This window comes from Podarcis liolepis (genome assembly GCF_965112155.1).
Source record: "Podarcis liolepis genome assembly, chromosome: 3".
Classification (NCBI taxonomy): domain Eukaryota; kingdom Metazoa; phylum Chordata; class Lepidosauria; order Squamata; family Lacertidae; genus Podarcis; species Podarcis liolepis.
Window position 1 is genome coordinate 74,455,780 of NC_139557.1, and position 23,298 is coordinate 74,479,077.

General features: G+C 42.8%; 1 protein-coding gene across 2 annotated transcripts in view; it reads right to left on the reverse strand.

The window, feature by feature from the left end:
• Nucleotides 1-1,009: 1,009 nt before the first annotated feature.
• FRMD1 (FERM domain containing 1) overlaps nucleotides 1,010-23,298 on the reverse strand; it is a 56,235-nt gene continuing 33,946 nt past the window's right edge. For both annotated transcript variants that reach the window (XM_083496499.1, XM_083496500.1), the window contains exons 4-14: nucleotides 20,284-20,363; nucleotides 18,898-18,974; nucleotides 17,649-17,835; nucleotides 14,620-14,775; nucleotides 11,794-11,859; nucleotides 11,536-11,604; nucleotides 11,172-11,346; nucleotides 7,479-7,814; nucleotides 6,448-6,564; nucleotides 5,204-5,283; nucleotides 1,010-2,208 (exon numbers count right to left, since the gene is read on the reverse strand). In XM_083496499.1, the coding sequence (XP_083352625.1) occupies nucleotides 1,921-2,208; nucleotides 5,204-5,283; nucleotides 6,448-6,564; nucleotides 7,479-7,814; nucleotides 11,172-11,346; nucleotides 11,536-11,604; nucleotides 11,794-11,859; nucleotides 14,620-14,775; nucleotides 17,649-17,835; nucleotides 18,898-18,974; nucleotides 20,284-20,363 (1,631 nt within the window). In that variant the 3' untranslated portion in view covers nucleotides 1,010-1,920. The remainder of the gene's footprint in view (nucleotides 2,209-5,203; nucleotides 5,284-6,447; nucleotides 6,565-7,478; nucleotides 7,815-11,171; nucleotides 11,347-11,535; nucleotides 11,605-11,793; nucleotides 11,860-14,619; nucleotides 14,776-17,648; nucleotides 17,836-18,897; nucleotides 18,975-20,283; nucleotides 20,364-23,298) is intronic.

Sequence of the window (23,298 nt, forward strand, 5' to 3'; positions counted from 1 at the left end):
TTGTGGAAAACTTTTTTTTTTTAACCTTTAGTTTCCTTTGCTGACAACAGCTGGTCCAGAAAGAGCCATTCCACAGAAATGGGGTGGGGAAATCCAATGTGCTCTTGCCAAACAATTAGGTTAATGCACATTGTCTTAATTGTCTTAATCCCCTGATTCTTACATTAGACAGAATGTAATGCTACCCTGAAGCAGGCAAAAGTGAGCCTAGAAATATTCAGCACGAGAATGTAAGAAAAGTCCTGCCATCTAGTCTAGCAGTCAGTTCTCTCAGATGCCTGTGGGAAGGCTGCAATGAGGTTAAGTGCAGCAGAGCTCTTCCCACTTGTGATTCCCAGAAACCAGGAGTCAGAGGGATAGTGCCTCCAACAGGGGAGGTAGGTACATAGCCATCATGACAAGTAGCTGCCTCATCCCCCTTTAAAGCCATGCAAGTTGATGGCCAGCCCTAGTTGAAAACAACTGTGTGTGCCTCCTTGGGTCTTCTCTAAATTTCCCAACATCCAGCTTCATTGGAATGGGCTGCGTTCTCATTACTGAGACAGGGAGAAGAACGTCTCACACTCCACTTTTTCCACACCATGCAAAATTGTACCCCCCCCCCCCTGAGGAGGTCTTCATTACCCAGCACTTATTGGCACTCCATCAAATGGGCCAACTATTTCTTTCCTTTCATACAAAACCATCCAAAGTTTAAGCTGACCTATGTCTCATTGTCTGTGACCTGCATATGAACATGGACCTACATGGGAACTTCAACCATGCCTGTACAATTCTGGGAAATTCCTGTCCCTACAGAACTTACTGATCAATGACCTCTATGCCATTTCCACAAATCGTGTGACATCTTGCCTCTGTTTTTCACACTGTTGTTTTGTGGCACAATTCAGCACTCTGTGAGCAACACTGTACCAATGCTACTTGTCCCCAAGAATGATGCACAGTGGGCTAACCAGGCAGTTTTCAAGAAATGGTTGCAAAAGAAATAAGGAAAGGCGTAGCCTGGAAGTGACATTACACCCTCCAAAAGATTTATTGGTGATATAAATATGTCTGATAGATGTGAGTAAATATACATGTTTGGGCAAAGAGCATTCACCTTGATCTAGCAAAGCTGCTATGGTCCTTTACTAGATAAAGGCATAAGAGGGTTTTTTAATCCAAACGTTATTATTATTAATTGGGCATAAGAGGGTTTTTTAATCCAAACGTGTTGGGCAAATTTACATTTTGAGGTAGTGCTTTGAGATTCTGCCTCTCCTCTAGGGCTGCCCCTCTCTTTCTTCAAGAAACAGTTGGAGGGGCATGTGTCACAAATATGTTTCAGATATGATATCTGACTCTTTCCAATACTGCTACTTGACAAAGTGGCATGGGAGAGGAAAACTGCATTTAACAGAAGACAAGATTCTGCTCCTTATGATGCCAAATGGCAGTAGAGGCTTGAGCATGGCAGACAGTTGATGGAGACACATTTTAGAAAAACAACATCCCTAAGGATTACACATACTGAAGCAGTGTGAAGAAAAAGTGGTGAAAATTGGACCAGAGTTTGGAAAACAGGAGGCAAATATTTCCGGGTCCTGAGAATATGTTCAGTTTTTTGACCACTGCTGGTCTTCATTTTTTTGTTTTCAGTAAGAAAATTGTTCCTGAACAATTATCCTGAAGCGTTCCTCAGTTATCCAGTCTGCAATCATAGCATTTTAAATGCTATGCTTTAATGCTATGCAGATTGATCAGATCTGCTGGATCAAACAACAATGACAAACCAGAGAGGGCAACAATAAGGAAAGGATCCCACACGATGAGGTAAAATCAGTATCCATTTCCCATCAGAACAGCAGTCACTCCTTTTTTTCTTTTTCTTTTTTTATAGGTGACCTTTGGCAATATGGTCCGAAAGCTTCTCGTGTGTGTCTACACCACAAATTCCTCTGGGAGCTGATCTTCCCCCAAGAGATCCAGAGACAGGCAGTTCATGGACCTCTTCCCATAGAGGGCAGACTTGGTTTTGCAGTCGGCTGTTGAATAAACACATCCATAGCTGGCCAGCTTATCCTCTAAGGCGCAACCAAACGTATAGCTGTGTGAGGTATCTGAAGATAATGTGGCACTTAGTGGAGGATGAAGACACTTGTGAAGGCGGATGTCATCTAGACTATGGCTGTGCTGGTCCGGGCACTTCATAGCTTTGGGCTGTGCAAGCTGCCAGTTTAAGACAAGCATATATTAAAGCAAACAACTTTAAAACAAACAAGCAAGACAAAAGAAAAAGATTGCATGCGTGCAAGCTCCCATCTCGTCTCAAATTGTTAACATTCCTCTCATTCTCTTTAAGGAAAATTGTCTTAATGAAGAAGCTGTGAAGCATTATGGAATTGTGAAGTCATTCAACTATTAACGCCTAGATTCTGAGCTTCAGAACACAGTGTCCCCCTGGCATGTACAATGAACTGAGTGTTGGAAGGGAAGAGTTTGGATGAAACAACGGTGCTTGTCTAGGTTGGAAAAAGGAGGGGAGAGCCAAGAGGGGTGTTGCTTCTTATAGTTAAAAGGTTTGATCATGGTAAGCAGAAGATTAATTTGTCTTCCTTTTAGAATCACTATATTTTGATTGGTCCTTCAATGTCAGCATTTGTCGAGGTTACCATGTCCTTGTGGAGATCTACTGAAAATTAAAGTTTCATGGGATGGACTTTATTGCATGAGAGGCCATAGGAAGGAAGGAAGGGGAAAAAATAAGCCACATGGAAGTGGTATAGGAGGAAGAACTCCAAAACTTATGAAGAACTTCAATTTCTGACAAGTTCTTATCCCTGAGGATGTACTGAAATAGAAAGGCAATAGGAAGTGCCTTCCTGGGTCACACGAAAGATCCCTCTTATCCAGCACTCTGTTATTTTCAGTGGTCAGCCAGAGGAGCAAGGAGCCATTGTGGTGTTTTGATTATAGACTGTTGGACTAGGATGGCTGAGGAGATATGGGTTCAAACCCCCACTCAGCTCTGAAACTCACAGATTGACCTTTGGCCACTCATTCTCTTTCATTATAACCTACCTCTCAAGATGTGAGGAGAAATGGTTTGGGGGGCATTTATGCTGCCCCATAAGAGGGGAAAGTGGGTGATATCTGGTATTCAGAATAGGAAGCCTCTGAGTATAGAAGTTCCCTTTAGCTATTAAGGCTAGGAGTTGTGCTTATGTTTTTCAACATAAGCACGCAATAGAATCTCTGTTAACCAATTTTTGGAAATTTCCTGAATGTTATATGTATGATATGGGTGTGCATACTCCGATTTAGTGCTTTGGGAAACAGCCCATTTTAGACCAAGGGGGCTTCTAGGCTGCCCAAGCCAGCTTCATTTCCCTCCCTCACCACTTCATTTCTCCCTCGCCCTCTCAGAAAAATCAAAGAACAGCGGTAACTTTCCCTCCTTTTTGACAGAAGTGGGTAAAATTACGTACCTAAAATGGTATGTATGAAGGGGCATGGTATGAAAAAAGGATGACTGCTACCATCAGCACAATGTATATTCAATTATACAGGAAGCAACGTGCTTCCCTGAACATTTTTTTAAAGCAGCCCTTGGACCACTGTGTACCTTTTATTTGATTTCCAATGGTTTATGCAGATATTTAAAGAATTTTCTGGAATTATCCTAAAAAATCTGCACAGGAACAGGATAAGGAAGTCTTTCATTTTTTATAGCTGGTTTTTCTGCCTCCCTTCTGTAGGGACACGTGTGAGTGTGCGTATCTATTATACATACAACGCTTCATGCATTTAACTGAGGGCTCTGTGCCACAATAATTTTCATAATCTTTACAGGTGTCACCAGACATTTCTTTGTTTCTACTACAACAGACTAGCATGACTACCAGTCTGGAACCTATGTAGAGAACCTGTAGCTCTCCAAATGTTGTTGGCACTCTAACCCTGCCAACACAACCAATAGTCAAGAAAAGGGATGGGGAAGAGTTTCCATTCTGTTTGCCTTTAAAGGCAAATCTATCAAATCCACACTTTCTGAAACAATAGGAGAACGAAAGCACAACCATCCTCCAAAATTCATACTTGTCTGAATTTTGCAATGTTTACAAAAAAGGTATATATTCACGGGGAATGTGCATATATCTAATGTATTAGTGAAAACAGCATACAAAATGCAGCATGTTTGCTAGAGAAATTTGCACTAAAATGTTGGTGAATTTTCATGGGCACTTTTAGGACACAGCTTGCAACGTATACCAGCCTCATCCTATACTCTGAATTCAGTGGGTTATATTTCCAAGTAAATGCTTTTAGTCTGCAGCCCTTAATCACATGCTTAACTCTCCTACTGAAATAAGAGAGACTTAAAAGTGCATAACTCCGGCTGGGTTGTGCCCACTAGTTAATCAGAATCAGCCCTGCAGGCTGTCTCAGTTTTAGACGTATAAACCATCTTGATGAGCACCCTGGATTATGGCGAAGTCTACTGAATTAATTCAAGCTAGGCTTCCTTTGGTGCTGTTGACAGAGTGAGTCTGATTTTACTTTCAGATCTTTGCTGTTATGCTGTGCTGGCGAACGAAACGTTAGATACATTCTTAGCGGAGCAATTTGTGCACTAACCACAGACCGAGAATAAACAGTGGTCCCACAATGCTGAAGTCTACAGTCAAAGGATCTTTCCCCCCTTTCCTGATGATGGCAACCACATTTGGAACATAGAAACATTAACATTAAAATGTAAAGATAGAAGTATTCTTTACAGACCAGAACGTGATTGCTTAAGAAACAGCATCTGATTACACCACTAGAAACAAAATCCATGAGTTAAACCCAACCCTGTGCATTCTTTATTTTGAGTTGGATCCAGTTTCCCAAGTGATTGATGCTATCTTTTAGGCTTAGAAATAGATGCTTCAAAAGAAAATGTCATGGGAATTTAAACCCAGATCTCATCCTAATGTGGCATATGATATTTGCCAAATTTCTTATTACAGAGAGTAAATGAGACAAGAGGTTGGTATGGCTCATAGCAACATAGCAACCTGCCTCATACTATCTAGCTCATTGATTCATCCAGCTCATTACTGCTTATATTGATGGACAGCGGCTGTCCGTCTCCTACCAGGAGATGCAGCAGGTTGAACCTGGAACCTTGCAGCTGCTTTGCCACTGAGCTACACCCTTCCCACACCAGCCAACATCTTACCTGGCGAAGCGATTCCTCACTCTGGCCTCTGACCTTGATTAACGTGACTTGCACCACTGAAAGATGGTTCGGATTTGTGTCTGTTGTGGGGGTGGGGAGAGAGAGAGAGACAAAATCAAAATGATAAGATTCAAACTGAAAACAAAAATGTGGATCAAAGCTTGTAGAGATACTGGCCATGTTCACGTGGTCATGTCTCAGCTTATTAAGCCATGATATATGCACAAGTATTTTGCCCACACATGCCATGCCTCTTTGCTCCTTCCTTGGATATGAGCTGCAATTAAACCAGGAAGGCTTTAATTAGCCATAGTTTTCCATTTCATCTGAATTGGGAAAATACGGCTGCCAGTTTCTGAAAAAGCCAGGATATCAAACCATGGTTTGAAGTGGGTTTAATGCCCTGGCTTGTTCCTGGTTGCCATCACTTTCTATAGCATAAAACCATAAATTATGATTGACTAAAGATTTCCTGGTTTAAGCGTGGCTAGTGGCAAAGGGGGTCTGTAAGTGAATGAAAGGCCTGTCTGAGCTGGCTCCGTATATTGAGAAATGTGATATGGCAGAAGCATCAGAAGGAGAATGCTCAGGTTGCAAATTCCTTGAATTTGAAAGGCATTAATAGTGGGTATCTGCTACTTCTCTCTTCCTCAAAATATTCCTTACTCCTGGCTTATATTAAGATTCTGTATAGAACACCAGGCAATAGAGTGTTAAATGCACCAGTTACTGCACCCAGTCCTATCCATGTCCACCTTTTGTACCAGCAGATGTTAATAGATTATTCAAATTATTTTCTTAAGCAGGCTGGGGAGAGAGCAACAAGATGCAAGTTTAAGAATTACAATTCTATTTATGACAGTAGGTTCTCACTTCGAGATGCTTGGTTCAAGCAAGTTCCTAGCTCATTGTTACGAAAAAAAGTCATCGTGGGGACATGTATATTTAGCTAAACTTCACACAGGAAACTGGGAATTCCAGCGCTTGAAGGAACTCTGCTTATTTCACAATTCTTTGTGGCTTTCAGTCTCCACATTTTTGTGCCCCTACGACCTTTTTAAATGATGATACCCTGAAATACTTTCCCATGTTCCACACACCCCTTCACTCCACAAACAGATTTCTTCAAATTTAGTAAAAGAAATGCCACACTGGAATATTTTATGCAAGTCAGAAACTTGAAACACTGTGAAACAGGATGTAACACTGACAAAGTTCAAAGAGTTGCGCAAATATCAGCTCACCCTGGCAGCAAACACCATCTTTTGCAAGCGAATCTACAGGTTTTCCATGTATGACGTCCTCTAACTGAGGCTCATCCACAGGCACCTCTTCCGACTCATCCACTGTCAATTCAACTTCTGAAAATTACGAAAGAGAAGGTGGCACAGTGATATATCTTTCTCTAAAGTCCCCTGCTCACCCATTCATCCTACCCACCACTGCTCTTAATTTTGTTCCCACAGAAATTTACATCATGCAATGCTTTAAAAGAAAATGTGATGAAAATGATGTATAGGTGGTATATTACCCCTGTGAAATCAGCTAAAATGTATAAAACAAATAATAAATGTTGGAAATGTAAAGAAAAGGAAGGAACTTTTTATCATATGTGGTGGGAATCTAAAAAAGTGAAAAACTTCTGGAAAATGATATATAATGAGATGAAAAAGATGTTGAAATATACGTTTATTAAAAAAACCAGAAACGTTTTTACTTAGCATTGTAGGAGATGATATTAATAGACAGGACTGTAAGTTGTTTTTATATGGAATGATGGCAGCAAGAATATTCCAAAAATGGAAGCAAAAAGAATTACCGATGAAAGAAGAATGGCAAATGAAATCAATGGACTATGCATAATTAGACAAATTAACAGGAAGGATTCAAAATCTGTGGGATCAGAGATTCTTAGAAGACTGGAGTAAATATGTGAACTATTTGAAAAGCAATTGTAATAAACAGATTACGCTAGTAGGACTGCAAGAAGTTCTGTAAGGAAGACAATTTGAAATATTGCAAGAAAGACTATGATGAGAATTATTGGTTAAGGATAATTAAAAGTAATAGAGAAATTAAGAAATGAAGAACAAGTGATAAAGAACGGAAAATCTTCTGAAGTGGTTGACAGAAGTCTAAAATATTGTATAAGATAAGAAGTTATGTTAAATGATTGTTGGAAATGATATGTTAAAAAAAACAATAAAAATGTATTAATTTTTTTTTTGTTCCCACAGAAAAGAAATACCTGCTGGTCATTCGTTCCAAGCCTTACCATCATCCTGAGAGTCCTCTTCGGCTCTCTCTTTGCCACCGCTATCAATGCCAGAGCTTCCATAGCTGATGTTTGAGCTGCAGGACTTCTCCTTCCGATGAACCCGATCCATCCCAAAGGGCTCATCCACCGACATCTCCACTGAAATCCGATGCCTTGAGTCGGCCTCAATGCCTGACGTGTGAGAGCTGCCATGGCTGTCGGTCGACTGTCGAGACAGACGGTTGTTCTTCTCACTTCCTCTGCTGCTTCCACTGCCGTGCGAATGCTTGTCGGATGGGTCAAGGTCCATCTCCAATGTGTCACTGATGTAGGATTCCCGATATCGTTTCTTCTCTGCAACAAGTGAGTAGGGTGGAAAGAAAAGTTTGGAAAAAGAGAAACTTAAATCTCTTGCCACCAGTGCTGGCCTGATCACATGATAACACTGCATACAAATAGCGATACATACCGTATTTTTCGCCCTATAGGACGCACTTTTTCCCCTCCAAAAATGAAGGGGAAATCTGGGTGCGTCCTATGGGGCGAATGCAGGCTTTCACTGAAGCCTGGAGAGCGAGAGGGGTTGGTGCGCACCGACCCCTCTCGCTCTCCAGGCTTCAGGAGAGCCCCAGTGCCAGCCCCACAAGGTCGGGGGACAGAGGGAGGCGGAACGCTGCCATCCCACTGTCTCCCGAAGTGGTTTGGAGGCTGAGGGCTGGGAGAAGAGCGCTTCTCCCCGCTGCCTGCCCCACCACTCCTGGGACAGCAGGGAGACGCAGCGCGTCTCCCTGCTGTCCCCGGACCTGATCTCCAGGGGGGCGGCGGGGAGAAGAGCGCTTCTCCCCGCTGCCTGCCCCACAAGCGCCTGGGGGGGAAATAATTTTTTTTCTTTATTTCCCCCCAAAAAAACTTGATGCGTCCTATGGGCCGGTGCGTCCTATGGGGCGAAAAATACGGTATATTTAATAATTATTATGGTGGAAGGAAGCACTTCACTGGTCAGACTAGCACATGTGGTGGAAGGCTCACCACCACCAGAGTCTCTGCATGGAGCAAGTGCTCTTGGGAGTGGCCCTCACAATCTATCCAGCAACCATCAGTCTTACCCAGAAGTGAAGCAAAAGGAAGAAGGGCCATGGAGACAAAATGGCTATAGCGGTTTCTCATTCATAAATCCACCCATTCATTACATTTCCATGTGGCCTGATTATAATAAAACTTTCAAACCTCCAACTCTGTCCATTTTCCATTTTTAACTGACACACCTAATTGGTGGTTAAGAGGATTTTCAATATTTGTTTTTGAATTCTGAAATCATATGTTTTATGACTTTTAAAAATCTTGTTGAAATGTGGAATGATACAAGCTAGCTAAATAATTTTTTTAAATTGTCACGTTTAAAGGACTGGAAGGGTCCCAGGTGCCTTCAAAAATAGGGGATTAAGTTCTTCTGTAACAACTGAGGTTAGAATGCAAGGGAGACTGGGCCCACGTTCTCCTTGCACGGTGGATTGTAGCAAAAAGGCCATGCCTTTGAAGGGTGGCATGACATCAGTGCCAGGATTTTGTGAACCCTACAGGCCACATGGGAAGAACCAGAGATCTGTTCAAGAAAATTGAACATATTGGAGATAAGAAAATTGGAGATATGAAAGGAACATTTCGTACAAAGATTACCATAATAAAGGACAAAAGTGGTAAGGATCTAACAGAAGCAGAAGACATCAAGAAGAGGTGGCAAGAATACACAGAGGAATTATACCAGAAAGATATGGATGGCTCGTACACCCCAGGTAGTGTGGTTGCTGACCTTGAGCCAGACATCCTGGAGAGTGAAGTCAAATGGGCCTTAGAAAGCACTGCAAATAACAAGGCCAGTGGAAGTGATGGTATTCCAGCTGAACTATTTAAAATTTTAAAAGATGATGCTGTTAAGGTGCTACACTCAATATGCCAGCAAGTTTGGAAAACTCAGCAGTGGCCAGAGGATTGGAGAAGATCAGTCTACATCCCAGTCCCAAAGAAGGGCAGTGCCAAAGAATGCTCCAACTACCGCACAATTGCACTCATTTCACATGCTAGCAAGGTTATGGTTAAAATTCTACAAGGAAGGCTCAAGCAGTATGTGGACCGAGAACTCCCAAAAGTGCAAGCTGGATTTAGAAGAGGCAGAGGAACCAGAGACCAAATTGCAAACATGCGCTGGATTATGGAGAAAGCTAGAGAGTTCCAGAAAGACATCTACTTCTGCTTCATTGACTATGCAAAAGCCTTTGACTGTGTCGACCACAGCAAACTATGGCAAGTTCTTAAAGAAATGGGAGTGCCTGATCACCTCATCTGTCTCCTGAGAAATCTCCATGTGGGACAAGAAGCTACAGTTAGAAGTGGATATGGAACAACTGATTGGTTCAAAATTGGGAAAGGAGTACGGCAAGGCTGTATATTGTCTCCCTGCTTATTTAACTTATATGCAGAATTCATCATGCGAAAGGCTGGGCTGGATGAATCCCAAGCCGGAATTAAGATCGCCGGAAGAAATATCAACAACCTCAGATATGCAGATGACACAACCTTGATGGCAGAAAGCGAGGAGGAATTAAAGAACCTTTTAATGAGGGTGAAAGAGGAGAGCGCAAAATATGGTCTGAAGCTCAACATCAAAAAAACGAAGATCATGGCCACTGGTCCCATCACCTCCTGGCAAATAGAAGGGGAAGAAATGGAGGCAGTGATAGAGTTTATGTTTTTGGGCTCCATGATCACTGCAGATGATGACAGCAGTCACGAAATTAAAAGACGCCTGCTCCTTGGGAGAAAGGCGATGGCAAACCTAGACAGCATCTTAAAAAGCAGAGACATCACCTTGCCAACAAAGGTCCATATAGTTAAAGCCATGGTTTTCCCAGAAGTGATGTATGGAAGTGAGAGCTGGACCATGAAGAAGGCTGATCACTGAAGAATTGATGCTTTTGAATTATGGTGCTGGAGGAGACTCTTGAGAGTCCCATGGAAGAACAAACCTATCCATTCTTAAGGAAATCAGCCCTGAGTGCTCACTGGAAGGACAGATTGTGAAGCTGAGGCTCCAATACTTCGGCCACCTCATGAGAAGAGAAGACTCCCTGGTGAAAGACCCTGATGTTGGCACAAGGAGAAGGGGACGACAGAGGACGAGATGGTTGGACAGTGTTCTCGAAGCTACCAGCATGAGTTTGACCAAACTGCGGGAGGCAGTGGAAGACAGAAGTGCCTGTCGTGCTCTGGTCCATGGGGTCACGAAGAGTCGCACACGACTAAACGACTAAACAACAATACATGACCTCCTCTTCCCCACCACAGCTGTCTCTGTCTTGAGCAAGCAGGCCACCAGTCAGCCACCAGTTGCCAGCCGTTCCTCCTCCTTAACTCTCATCTGCCCACACATCACTTCTGGGCCAAAGAGTTGGCAATCAGCCCCGTGGTGCTGGTGAGTGGCAGCAACCAAGAGGCCTTCAGTGCTGGACCTCATGCAAAGTGTGGGCCTTGGAAGGTGTCCGGTTATGGCAGCCACTGATGTTGGCCCTGCCTGCCTCACACCTTTTGAACTCGACACAACTTTCTGACCTTGCAAATATCTTTAAGCTTTTGTGAAAACCAATGTCTTTGCATCTGCCCTGTGTTTGCCAGAGGTCTTGGCCCTTGTCAATGCAAACCCTCACCCTCACTTACCTTCTGCATCTTCCAGCATCTGGATCTGCTTAAGGATGGGTTGGATGTTCAGAAACACACGGTGGCTGTTGCTGAGCAACTGCAGCAAATGCCGAGACCGGAAAGGGCACCCTGTGTAGTAAACCAGCTTCCGGGCTGAAGGCAAACCATCAGGCTGGATTACAAACTTCTTCCCCTAAATTACAGAGAGGGGGAAAGGAAAGTGCTCTTGGTAAATAGGACTGCACATTTTATTATCTCTTTATAAAAAACAAACAAACTCCCAAACCCTATTATGCATTTGCCAGCCCTGAGCCTTTAAGAAATCATGCGATTCAAACTGCAAGTAATCCAAATTAACACTGTCACGTTCTGCAACACTCACCAGAAATGCTAGTTTCCCAATGTGTGACCAGGGGAAGTCATAGAGCAGCTGGCGAACATGGTTCACCTCCTACAACAATGCAAACAAATGGCAAAAAAGGGAAAGAAAACGACATTGTGAGATGCACAGGAACAATAATCAGACTTGTAAAGTCTAGGACAAAGGAAGAAGTTGGAAGTGCTGGCAGAGGAACTGTGTGTGTGAGAGAGAAAGAGAGCGAGGTGTTAATGCCAGATTTAAAATCTTTCAACTTCTTACCTGATAGATGTGCATCCCTTTAAGAGTCAGGCCCAAAATGATGGTTGGGCGATCCTCCTTCTTGTCCTGGGAAGACACAAAGGTGCAAGGTGAAAAGACAGACTTTGCTTTGGTGATAGTCAAGGAGGCTAGGAGGCTACCAGAACAGAACTGTAGCCTGGACTACTCCTGAAACTGATGCTGCACATATACAAGCTGTGACCAGGATCACTTGTATAAACTACACCCGTTTCTTGCATGAGATGGATCTTGCCACCCTCATGCATGCCTTTAGGCAGACCACTGAAACACCCTATGATCTATTTGCAGGCCACACTAAGCCAAACCATGTCCAAGTGTAGGGATTTGAAGGCCCAGAACCACCACCCTGCTCCAGGGGAAAATGAAAATGTTTCCCCTCCTGCTTTTTCTCTGTCCAATTTTTCTGGTTTTCCCCTGGGCGTTCACACCTATGAGCAAGAGTACAAATCCAGTTCCAGACTTCTCTTTCTGGAAGGGCCCCTGGTTAGACACACTTGCCCTACTACACAGAAATGGATGCTGATATAATCATAATAATATAAAGTGGAAACGAAAAATAAATTCCTATCAGCATATGAAAAAACAAAACCACACACACACACACACACACACACACTCACACACCAGTATTTCAGGTCAGACGGGAATTCAAGTATTAAAGTGACTATTTCAGATCTTTGGCATCCCTAGGCACAAAGCGTGTCAGATCTTGCCCCATATAACCCTTCCAGCTTGTACTTGCGCAGTCTCAATCAGCAAACAGCTTAGACTGGAAGAAATTGCAGGAGTGGGTAAGTCTTATAAGTGGTAGGCACAAGCAGGGCTTTCCTTTTTATATTTTCATTTATTTGCTTTTCTGATAACCTTCCACATCAACAAAGCATGAACCAAAACGATGCAACAAAGAAAAAGCTTTCCTTTCAAAGATTTCAAAGAATCGACCAAAAATCATAAAACATTCATTGACTTACTATCATGGTTCCTTTTAACCCCTCTTTTCCTCATGTTTTCTAAGTTCACACTATCTATCACAACCACTTTTATATACTTTAATTCTTATTCTGCTGAAAATGTTACCATCCTGCTAGGCAAATTTGTTTGCGTATAATACTTTTCCATATAATCTATAAATAGTATCCAGTCCTCTTTAGATCTTTCATCATTTTGATTTATTATTCTAGTGGTCATCCCTGCTAACTCTGCACATTCTAACAGTTTAATATGCCAGTCTTCTTTGGTTGACCCTTTTCTATTTTCCATTTTTGCACTAATAATACGTGGGCGGCCGTTGCAGCATATAGAAACATTTTTTTCTCTTTATTGAAAACTACTGTTGTTATTAACCCCAGCAACAGTGCTTCTGGGTTTTCAGCAAAAGATTTTTAAACACTTTTTAAAGTTCAGTATAAATCATTTCCCAATAATTTTAAATTATGCTACATGACCACCACATGTGGTTCTTCCTGTTGTTTTACACTTCCAACAGTTACCCTTTATTGATTTTGACATTTTTGCTAATCTGTTGGGTGTCAGATACCGCCTATGCTGCATCTTCAGGAAGTCTTCTCTTAACATATAGCATGCTGTAAATCTTATATTTACTTTCCACAGTTGTTCCCATAGTATAAAATCAATATTATGTCCAAGGCCCCTAGCCCAACTCATCATTGCAGATTTTACTATCTCCTCCATTATCTCCCACTCAAGTATTAAATTATACATTTTTTATAATATTTTGAGCTTGGATCTTAATATCTCTTCAAACTGTGAGCTCTTTTCAGCAAAACTGTATTTTTTGTCCAACTTAAATGTTGCCCTTAACGGGTAGTAACTTAACCAATCTGTCATTTTGTCTTTTATCTCTTCATACTCTGTATTCCTTCGCAACAAGGTTTAGGAGGATTCTATATGTACTCCAGTTTGTCTCTGTGTTAATTTTTTTTCTTGCCACAGCCTCTGTTGGTGATAACCACATCAGTGTTTTTCTTTTTAATAGGTTTCTTTTTAATAGGTTTTTTATATTTTCCGCAAACCCTATAAGGTTTTTTCTGATTATATGGTTTGAGAAACTCTTAAATATCCTTGCCTTTCCATACCAGAGGCACGCATGCCATCCAAATTTTAAATCATACCCGTCCAGATCTAATATGTGGGTGTTCTTTAATAAAATCCAATCTTTTAACCAGCATCAGCATGATGCTTCAAAATATATTTGTAGGTCAGGGGGAGCAAAACCACTTCTCTCTTTATTATCATCCAGAAATATCAATGCTGACAAGCAGGGCTTTCCTATTGTCTGCTACAAAAAGGGAATGACCTTGTACACTCACAAATCATCATATTCCACAGAGGGCAATGGAAACCCCTGAACATAGTGAGCTACAGTCTGCTATCTGCAATCCTACTGGAATGACTCTAAGTTTTGAAGAATCATTTGCACTTCAGTAGAGGCCTTTGCTGTAATATTATGCATACTATTGTGAGCTGGGTCAGGGTTGATGGTGGGGAGAATACAGGCTTTGTCTGAGTCAGGTGGAGACATCCCTGGATCGGTTCTGGCCACCCAGAGTGATCTGAAGGTGCCAGGTGGTGGAGCATCAGGTGGGAGGAAAAGGGCAGACTTCTGGTGTGAAGGGTGGATGGGAAGAAGCTGCAGGGGGTCTACCTGGCAAGCACCTTCCTCCCAACCATTATTTCCATTTGTTTGTTTGCTTGCTTGCTTGCTTGAGAAAAGAACTCAAAACCGCTGTATGCATTTCAAACACAGCATTTCAATGCTGGAAGCAAGAATCTGCCCAGTTTCACCTTCTGCAGTCTGTAGAAATGGACAGGCACATCTTCCAGCAAGCAGGACTCCTTGACGTACTTCAGAATGGCTTCCCTCGTAGACAGGCCTTGCTGTTCCCGGTGCATCTCTGGAGCGTGCTTCAGGATATAGTCACTCCCTCGCCTTGCAATAATCTGCCATGGGGGAAGGAAAGAGACAATCAGCAGCTTCAGTCTCTCTTAAATAGGTCTGCAAGACAAGGTGGCTGAGATCCACAGCATGGTTCGTGAGACTCAGGCGAGGGTACTCCTCTCCCCCCCCCACACACATCAGAAGCTCTTTGAATGGTGCATCATTTAAATATTCTTAAAAAGAAGAATCCTGCTATAAGCAACTAAGTGTGTACTAGGAAATTTCTCAGTGTCTTCCTCTTTAATTACAAGGCAACAACAAAGAGGGGGGAAACCCTACTAATACTTGTGACAATTGTATTCGTAACCTGAGAACATAAGGATAAGCTGGTGGATCGGACCAAAGGGCCATCTCCTTCAGCATCCTGTTCCCTCAGTGGCCATGGAAACCTGCAAGCAAGACCCAAGGACAAAAGCACTTTCCCCTCCTGTGGTTTCAAGCAACTGGTATTCAAAGGCAGTACTGCCTCCAACCGTGGAGGCAAAGCATGGCCTTCATGGCTGGTAGATATTAATAGTCTTGTTCTCCATGATTTTGACTAATTGTCTTTTAAAGCTTTCTAAGTTAGTGGCTATCACTGCCTTCTGTGGGAGCAAGTTCCATAGTTTAACTATGCCCTTTTAAGTATGGTTCTCAGCTAGGTTTACAAGATTCAATGCAGAACAGGGGAATTTCAGCTGTTGCAAATTTTCCTACTAAAGGGTAAAGAGGAACACACTGTCATTCCTCTGTTTCCCCACCCAAGTGGTGCTAATCATTCCAAATCACTAGAGAAATAATCACTAGAGAAATAATTTTCACAGGGAATCAATCTCTTTGGGTCAATATTGCAATATGCACCTGAAGTTAATAGCCCAAATTAAGACAGAGTATCCGTGTCTTTAATTGTGATGGGAAGCTCCTTCTTTCACAGTGATACAGTGAGATAAGAAACTGCACTTCCATGCAAAACTTTTAGAAGACATCTGAAGGCTGCCCTGGAAGTTTTTTATGTTTGACATTTCATTATGTTTTTATATGTGCTGGAATCCACCCAGAGTGGCTGGGGAAACCCAGCCAGATGGGTGGGGTATAAATAATAAAATCACTGTTATTATTATTATTTATTATTATTGGTACACGAGTAGCATTCCAAGGCAAGCAGTAGGCAACCCTTCTGAGCAAAGTGACCAGGGAAGATCAAAATAGTATAGCAATAGGAAAAACACAGTGACTTTCTCTTGCTTAGAAGAAGAAAAAAAACAACAGGCGGGGTGAACAGGGGGCCCCACCAGGTGGCAGCGTTGAGAGAGGTTTGAAAAAGCAGCAAGTGACTGTAGTGGATGTCAGAGCTGATACCTGCTACAGTCACTGGAAGACTTCTTACCATGCAAATTCTGTGTGCAAGACTGATCGCTTGCCCAAGCAGGAGAAATTCCTTCCAGGCTTCATCTAAACTGCGTGTAATAAGAGCTCATTGCAGTTTAGGTTGTATATCTTATTTCTCCCTTTCCTGAATATCACTCAACACTTAAGAGGCACTTAAACCCAGTCTTTACAAGGGAACAGTAAGCCCTCGAAGGGGATGTTCTTGCCTGAATGTCTTCTATTCCCTTAATTACAGGGAGGCTCCCTCAGGTCGCTGTACCACGGTCTCCCTTTGTCAGACTTCACATGACTTTAATTATCCTGCTGCCACGAAGCCTGATCTTTCTTAACTCCACTCTGCCTCATCAGCCAGGTGCCATGGGTCTCATAAGCAGACTCCAAAAACAAGGCTGCCCGCCTCCCAGCTCTTGCCAACATCCTTATCTCACTACCGTGCACGATGCAGCAATCCTGAGTCGTGGAACCGAACCAGAAGCATTTCATACATTATCTCGCTGCAGTGCCCTGGGGACAGGGAGAGACACATCCTACCGGGTGCCAGGTTCCATCTCTGGCTGCCAATTCTATCAACATGCTTACTTGCATATGTGAGCTAGTGTGGACTTGGGTGCTGCGAGGTCACAAGCTTGCAGGGATAAGAAAAGATCCAAGACCCTTTTCCACCTACAAAACAACCCATGCCATACTCCTCACAGAATGGCAATTCCAAGAGTGATGAAAGTTTTGGCTGGGACTTTCTGTGCCAAACAGAGAGCTTGCCAGTGTGTGGAGTCTCAACTTGCCCGACCTCTTAAAAGTTGCCTCTCTGATGCACATTCACTTCAGCTCTTCTTGTGGAGGGTGGGGGTGGGGGGAAACAATATTCACTGATTCCCCCTGCAGTCTGAAAATCTGCTCCAGAGGACTGGGTTGTCCCTTGGAACAACAGTGATAGCCTGAGTGCTGCGGATTGCAAGGGAAGTTGATGCAAACTGCTCCCTCCAACAGCAGCCTCTAATGGATCTCAACTGAATGGGGTTTTCATTCACAGTGCTCAGGACGATGGGTTGTACCTAATGCAGAGCCAGGTAAATTCTCACTGTGGCCCCCTCTCTGAAGGCAGTAGCTTTCTGAAGATTACAGGGATGGATAAAGTGCAATGAGATGGGGTCTCCTGCTTATGCAAGATGCCTCCACCTGATTTTCCCACTCCCACTTTACATCCCAGACTTTTCCCGGGGGTCTCCTAACCCCCAGGGCTGCGGTGGTAAGTAGGGGGTAAGGAATTCTCCTTGCATGAATATCTTTACATTCATGCTTACTGGATATAACCCCACATATTAAGAAAGAGCATGAGTAAGTAATAGGGTGAATTCAGATAACCCACTAAGCCTTTCATGCAAAGTCAGGTACAGGAGGACTTGGGGGGGGGGGGGGAAGAGAGCTTAAAAAAGAAAAACTTCTTTACGTTTTGTTCAACTTGAAACTCCTTAGTGATTTTACTTCCCTATCATAATGCAAGACTTACCCACTGTGGGAAGTAAGTCTGAGGTTCAAAGTAGTTCCCTCGGTGGAAGTTCTCCTGGAAGTCCCCCACGTCAACCTGCAGGCCATAAGCAGCCAGCAGGAAGTAGACTTCTTCTTTGTCAGTGCACCGGGACCTCAACACTTGCTCCCGGAGATGGCAGTAGTAGTAATGGCGTGCTACCTTGTCACTGCAGGATAAGGAACAGCATTGGGTTAGAAAACAACAAGAACGGAAGAAGGCAAAGGAAGCACTGCAGACAGTTACCAGAGAATTATCATTTTGATAGAAAAGACTATATGTGAGGCACATTATTTTTTTCACCATCAATCATTGTATATAAATTGTTCCCAGAATGTTCTAGAGGCTCCTTTCAGGCTGAGTAGGATTTGTTAGGAGTTAAATCTTTTGCTCTCAGGTCTGACCCTACCATTAGGCAGAGTGGGGCGGCTGCCTCAGGCGGCTGGTTTTGGGGGTCCTAAAAGGCTCATTATTGTACACTGACTGCCAGGGGTGTTTTGGAGAGCCACTTGTGGGATTTTACTTGATGCTATTTATTAAATGATTTATAAGCCACCTTTCAGGGCACAATTGTCCTCTTAAGGCATAGCACAAAACTCCTTAAGACATAAAACACAGTATGCATCATAATGTTTTCTGTTGAGAGGGCTGTCAGAATAACTTGAATGCCCACAGAATACTTTAACTTTAGCAGGGCAGAGCATTTGTTGTTCTGCCTCAGGCAGCAAAATGTCTTGAGTCAGCCCTGCTCCCTCCGAAGCACAAAATGGGCTGCTTTTAATGAAGGGAGGCAGAAATATTCATCTTGTGCTGACTAAGGTTTGAATGACATGTTGACAGGTGTGTTATAAAGGAGGACAAAGAGACTATCACAAAACCAAGCTGCTTTTCCAGGATTGTAGCCTGGGTATATACTTTGAGGAGGGCTCGTAATTACATGGTTTTTGTTTTAATTTAGAAGTTTTAAAAAACAGTGAAAGGGAGGTTGAGGAAATAAAGAGTTCAGTGATCCAGGATCAATGAAAGAACAAATAATACAGTTCTGCCCAAGATCTGATGGTCCCCCAAACTTGTGTGGAAAAGATATTAGCTATCACACACAATTTCAGACAAGTGGATCAACTGATATTATACCAAAACCCTTTCCCAAGAGCTACTATAGAGTGGCAGTAAGCAGAAAGAGTACAAAAAGAGAAACATGTATAATTCTCAAAGAATTGGGCAACTTTACCTTATAACCCGCCCATTTTCAACATAGTACTGTACTCTGAAGAAAGCAACCAAAGGAGGGCTGAACTTCTCTGTTGCCTTCAAAAGAAAGATGGTAGGGAAAGGAGGGATTACACAATGTCCCTAAGCACATGTACACACAACACTAAAAAATGCTTTAGCTTTACATGTCCAAGCCTCTGCTTATCCAGACAGGGCCTTAGGCTTGAACATCCCCTGTTCCAACTCATAGCACAGCAGCTTCAAGGAAAGCACAACTTAAGTAACTCCAAAAGAAGACAGTGAAGAACTCCAAATAATTTGCCCATGTACTTGCACAAAAACCAGTAGATCTAGCTGAAAGGTAATACATGAGGATCTGTACCAATCATTGCAATGCATCCCTAATTATTATTATTATTGTATAATAATATTATTGTATAATCATGGAAAGAGTATGGCTGTGACTACCATGAAGGGACCTTGTACAACTGAGCCACAGACTTCCTCCTTCATTTATAAACTACTACTACTACTACTACTACTACTACTTCTTCTTCTTCTTCTTCTTCTTCTTCTTCTTCTTCTTCTTATTATTATTATTATTATTATTATTATTTATACCCTGCTCATCTGACTGGGTTTTCCCAGCCACTCTGGGCGGCTCCCAACAAAATATTAAAAACTTGATAGAACATCAAACATTAAGAACTTCCCTATATAGGGCTGCCTTCAGATGTCTTCTAAAAGTCAGATAGTTGCTTATTTCCTTGACATCTGCTGGGAGGGCATTCCACAGGGTGTGCATCACTACCGAGAAGGCCCTCTACCTGGTTCCCTGTAACCTCACTTCTTGCAGCGAGGGAACTGCCAGAAGGCCCTCAGAGCTGGACCTGAGTGTCCGGGCTGAACAATGGGGGTGGAGGCGCTCCTTCAGGTATACTGGGCCGAGGCCATTTAGGGCTTTAAAGGTCAGCACCAACACTTTGAATTGTGCTCGGAAATGTACTGAGAACCAATGTAGGTCTTTCAGGACCGGTGTTATATGGTCTCGGCGGCCGCAGCCAGTCACCAGTCTAGATGCCACATTCTGGATTAGTTGTAGTTTCTGGGTCACCTTCAAAGGTAGCCCCACATAGAGTGCATTGCAGTAGTCATAGGCATGCTTACCCAAGAGTAAGCCCCATTGAACACTGTGGGGTGTCCTTCTGAGTACATGTGTATTGCACTGCGCTATCAGAATCTCAGATCTCAAAATACATTTGAAAGCAGGCAAAAAAAATGGTTTGGGCAACAAAACCAACATTGGGCTAAAAATGTCCAGTAGTTTCAGCTTCCCACAGGAGGAGCCTCACCACACAACCATGTCAAGAATTCAGTGTCAGGAATTTACACCGGCAGGACTCACTTTGCTTGCTTCTTTCTTCCACTCCTTTGGGAAATATTTGCAAAGCTTCTGCTCCAGGTCAATGAATACATATTCATTGTCTGAAAAGGAGACAGAACTGATAGTAAATAGAAGGCTTCAGGGACAAACTGTGACATTTTCAACAGTGTGACACACACTTCTAATGTTAGTAATTATATATAGGCATAAAATTAAATACGCAATTAAATCATTTAAATTTGAAACCTGTTCTTTCTTTTAAAATTTTTTCCCCACTTACCAAATCTTGGAAATCATGTCAACTGGGCAAAAATTTGAGGAGCTACTTTATCCAGGCCTCTGTTGCCTGAATACATACAACCTCTGCTATGTGGCAGAGAGAAATAAGGATTCTTTCTACATGGGGCCTCTTTACTCCTGGGGCGTAGGGTTTGGGGCACAGAGTGGCAAGTTCTCAAGGCACACTTCATATCCTGTAGCAGCACACTAGAATTAATACTCACACTTTTTACGAATGAAACATTTGGGGATCACTGCTCTAAACTATACTGCTAGCTGAGTTTAGTGGTGCTGAGCTCCTGCTGTTAGAGAACATAGATCGGGTCAACATATAGTTAAGCTCACAGTTATAATTCTGATTTTTTTAAATTAAAAAACAGCAAGTAAAGACAAGGCTATAATTGAAGAGTACATTCTGAAAAGGATCTAAAATGTCAGGCAAACTCTCTATATAAGCACAAAATACCACACACCCCTCTCCAAAAAGTGCTAGTTTTGTGTCATGAGCTTCTGTAGGCAAGAGCTTATGGCAGGGTTGGGAAGCCTTATGGTTGGGGTCAAAGGCAGCCCTCTAGACCTCTCTGTCTGGCCCTTGAGACTTCCCCCAGGGCATGCCCCTCCTCAAGCCAGACCCAAGATGGAAAAACGTGTGTGTGTGTGTGTGTGTGTGTGATTTTTGTGTAGTTAAATGTACAAGAGTAAAAATAACATCCATTGCTCCTCCCACTTTTCCCTCTGGCCCTGGCCACTAATGGAATGTGGCCCCTGTAAGGTTGTCCATGAGGAAATGTGGCCCTAGACTGGAAAAGGTTTCCCACCCCAGTCTATGGCTTCCAACACATGAAGGGGCCGACAAGTACATGTTCTGCCTAGGGGAAAGGGGAAGAGAGGCGCGTGTGTATGGTGAAAGCCAGAGTACCGCTTGCCTTGAGGCAATCCTAACTCACTAGAAGAGACCACACATTTGATGTTCTCTATCAACAAACCTCCCCTCTCCCCAAGAAAACTCCCAAGAAATTAATAGTGTGATGTTCTGGCGCCAGCTGAAACCTTATTTATTTGCCCAGGCTTTTATTTAATGATGGCTGTGTTTTTCTGCTGGCTATGTGGTCCCCCCCCCTGCCCATTTTGTCTTAATGTATATTATGTATTGGGTTTAAATATAATGCTGTTCAGGATTGCTTTGGCAATGAAGAGCAAGGAAAAATGGTTTTGAATAAATAAATAAAATAAAAAGTCACACCGACAGCAGGCTGAGAGTAGTAGCGGTTACAGATATTCTATGACCATATGGAAAAGCAAATTTATTCATATGTTTGCATAAAATTTGATGATCAATATTATTTGGGAAGGGGGTGGAAGCAAGGGAGGGTAGCGATCAGGAAAGCAGGATATCAAATTGTGGCATAAATTAATAACATAAGACGCACATAAGCCAAGCTGAAGAGTTTTCTTTTTTCCAAGCCAAATTCCTGGTGAAGAGGTTAACCAAAGGAGATGTTGAGGTGTATTATATGGCAAATCAGTATGGCTAACAGTCTTCCAGCTGTTCACTGGAATATGCCAAGCCACACTGATATATGGCCAAGGCAAAGGGCTAAACCAGATTTAAATAACGTGTATGTTTTAAAAAATGCAAATAGCATTAGCTGGTGGGGTGAAGCGGCTGGCTCACACCTCGTGAGGAATTTTTTTGGGTCTGAAGTCAGAATTTGCGTTGGGAGAAAAGTCTCACATGGACCCCCTTATGGGGAATTTCACCCCAGCTTCAGGAAAGAAATTTTACCTCAGAACCAAAGCAGGGAGAAGAAGGGGTTAAGCCCTCCTTCTAAGCCACTGTGATTGTTATAGTAAAAATGTTATTTGCATTAAAAGAACACACAAAAAACCCACCCTACAGTTCAATGCAAATATCCACAGGCCCCAAGAACGAGCTACTGCTTCTCAGCTGCTCCAGTCTAGTCTGAGGGACCTTACTCACGAGTAGAGCCAGCCCTGAGGACCAGGTACACATTCTCTTCCTCAGCAGCACTAGGCGCTGGGCTTCCCTTTGTGAAGACCACAAATCCCCCTCACATGCTTCGCAACTTTGCACATGAGCCCGTAGTGGTTTGCAAAGTGTTATAGACTATTTGTACCCTGAAAAGCACACCACTTTATTATTGTTTCAGCAGCATTTCTGGGAAAGGGGACATAGAAACCAAGAATTATTTGTATATGGGGGTGGGGGGTGGCAAACCTACATGACTCGCTAAGCTGCTTTAGGATTTTATCAACAGTGCGTGATCTCCCTGCCTCCCTCAGCCAAGAAACAGCCCTTCTTTCTTTCCACCTCCTCTCTCCTCAGACGCAGCCTGCAGTTGTGGCCGTCCTCCCATCATGTGCAGGAATGCAGCAATACATTCCGACTCTAATGAGGTTAATATTGTCAAAATGCCAACCTGCAGTGTAATCCTTAAGCTACAAAAACAAAAAGTCCTTCCCACCCCCTCCAGCTTTCTCACATAAAAGCAGAGGGTCCAGTCTGTCCCCCCCCCCCCCCAGTTAAGTGGATTAAAGGTTAAGTTTACAGAGCCTTGTCATGTGTTCCAAGTTGCCTCTTTTTTTTTTTTTTTAAAAAAAAAGTGTGTTCCTTTGATTACATGAAATTTGGGAACAATTTCAAGCTGATTACAGCGGAGGTGTTTGCAAGGGGTGGGGGGAGGACTTGGATAGGCACACAAATTGGCCAGTTTAAGTGTCGCTCGCAAAACACGC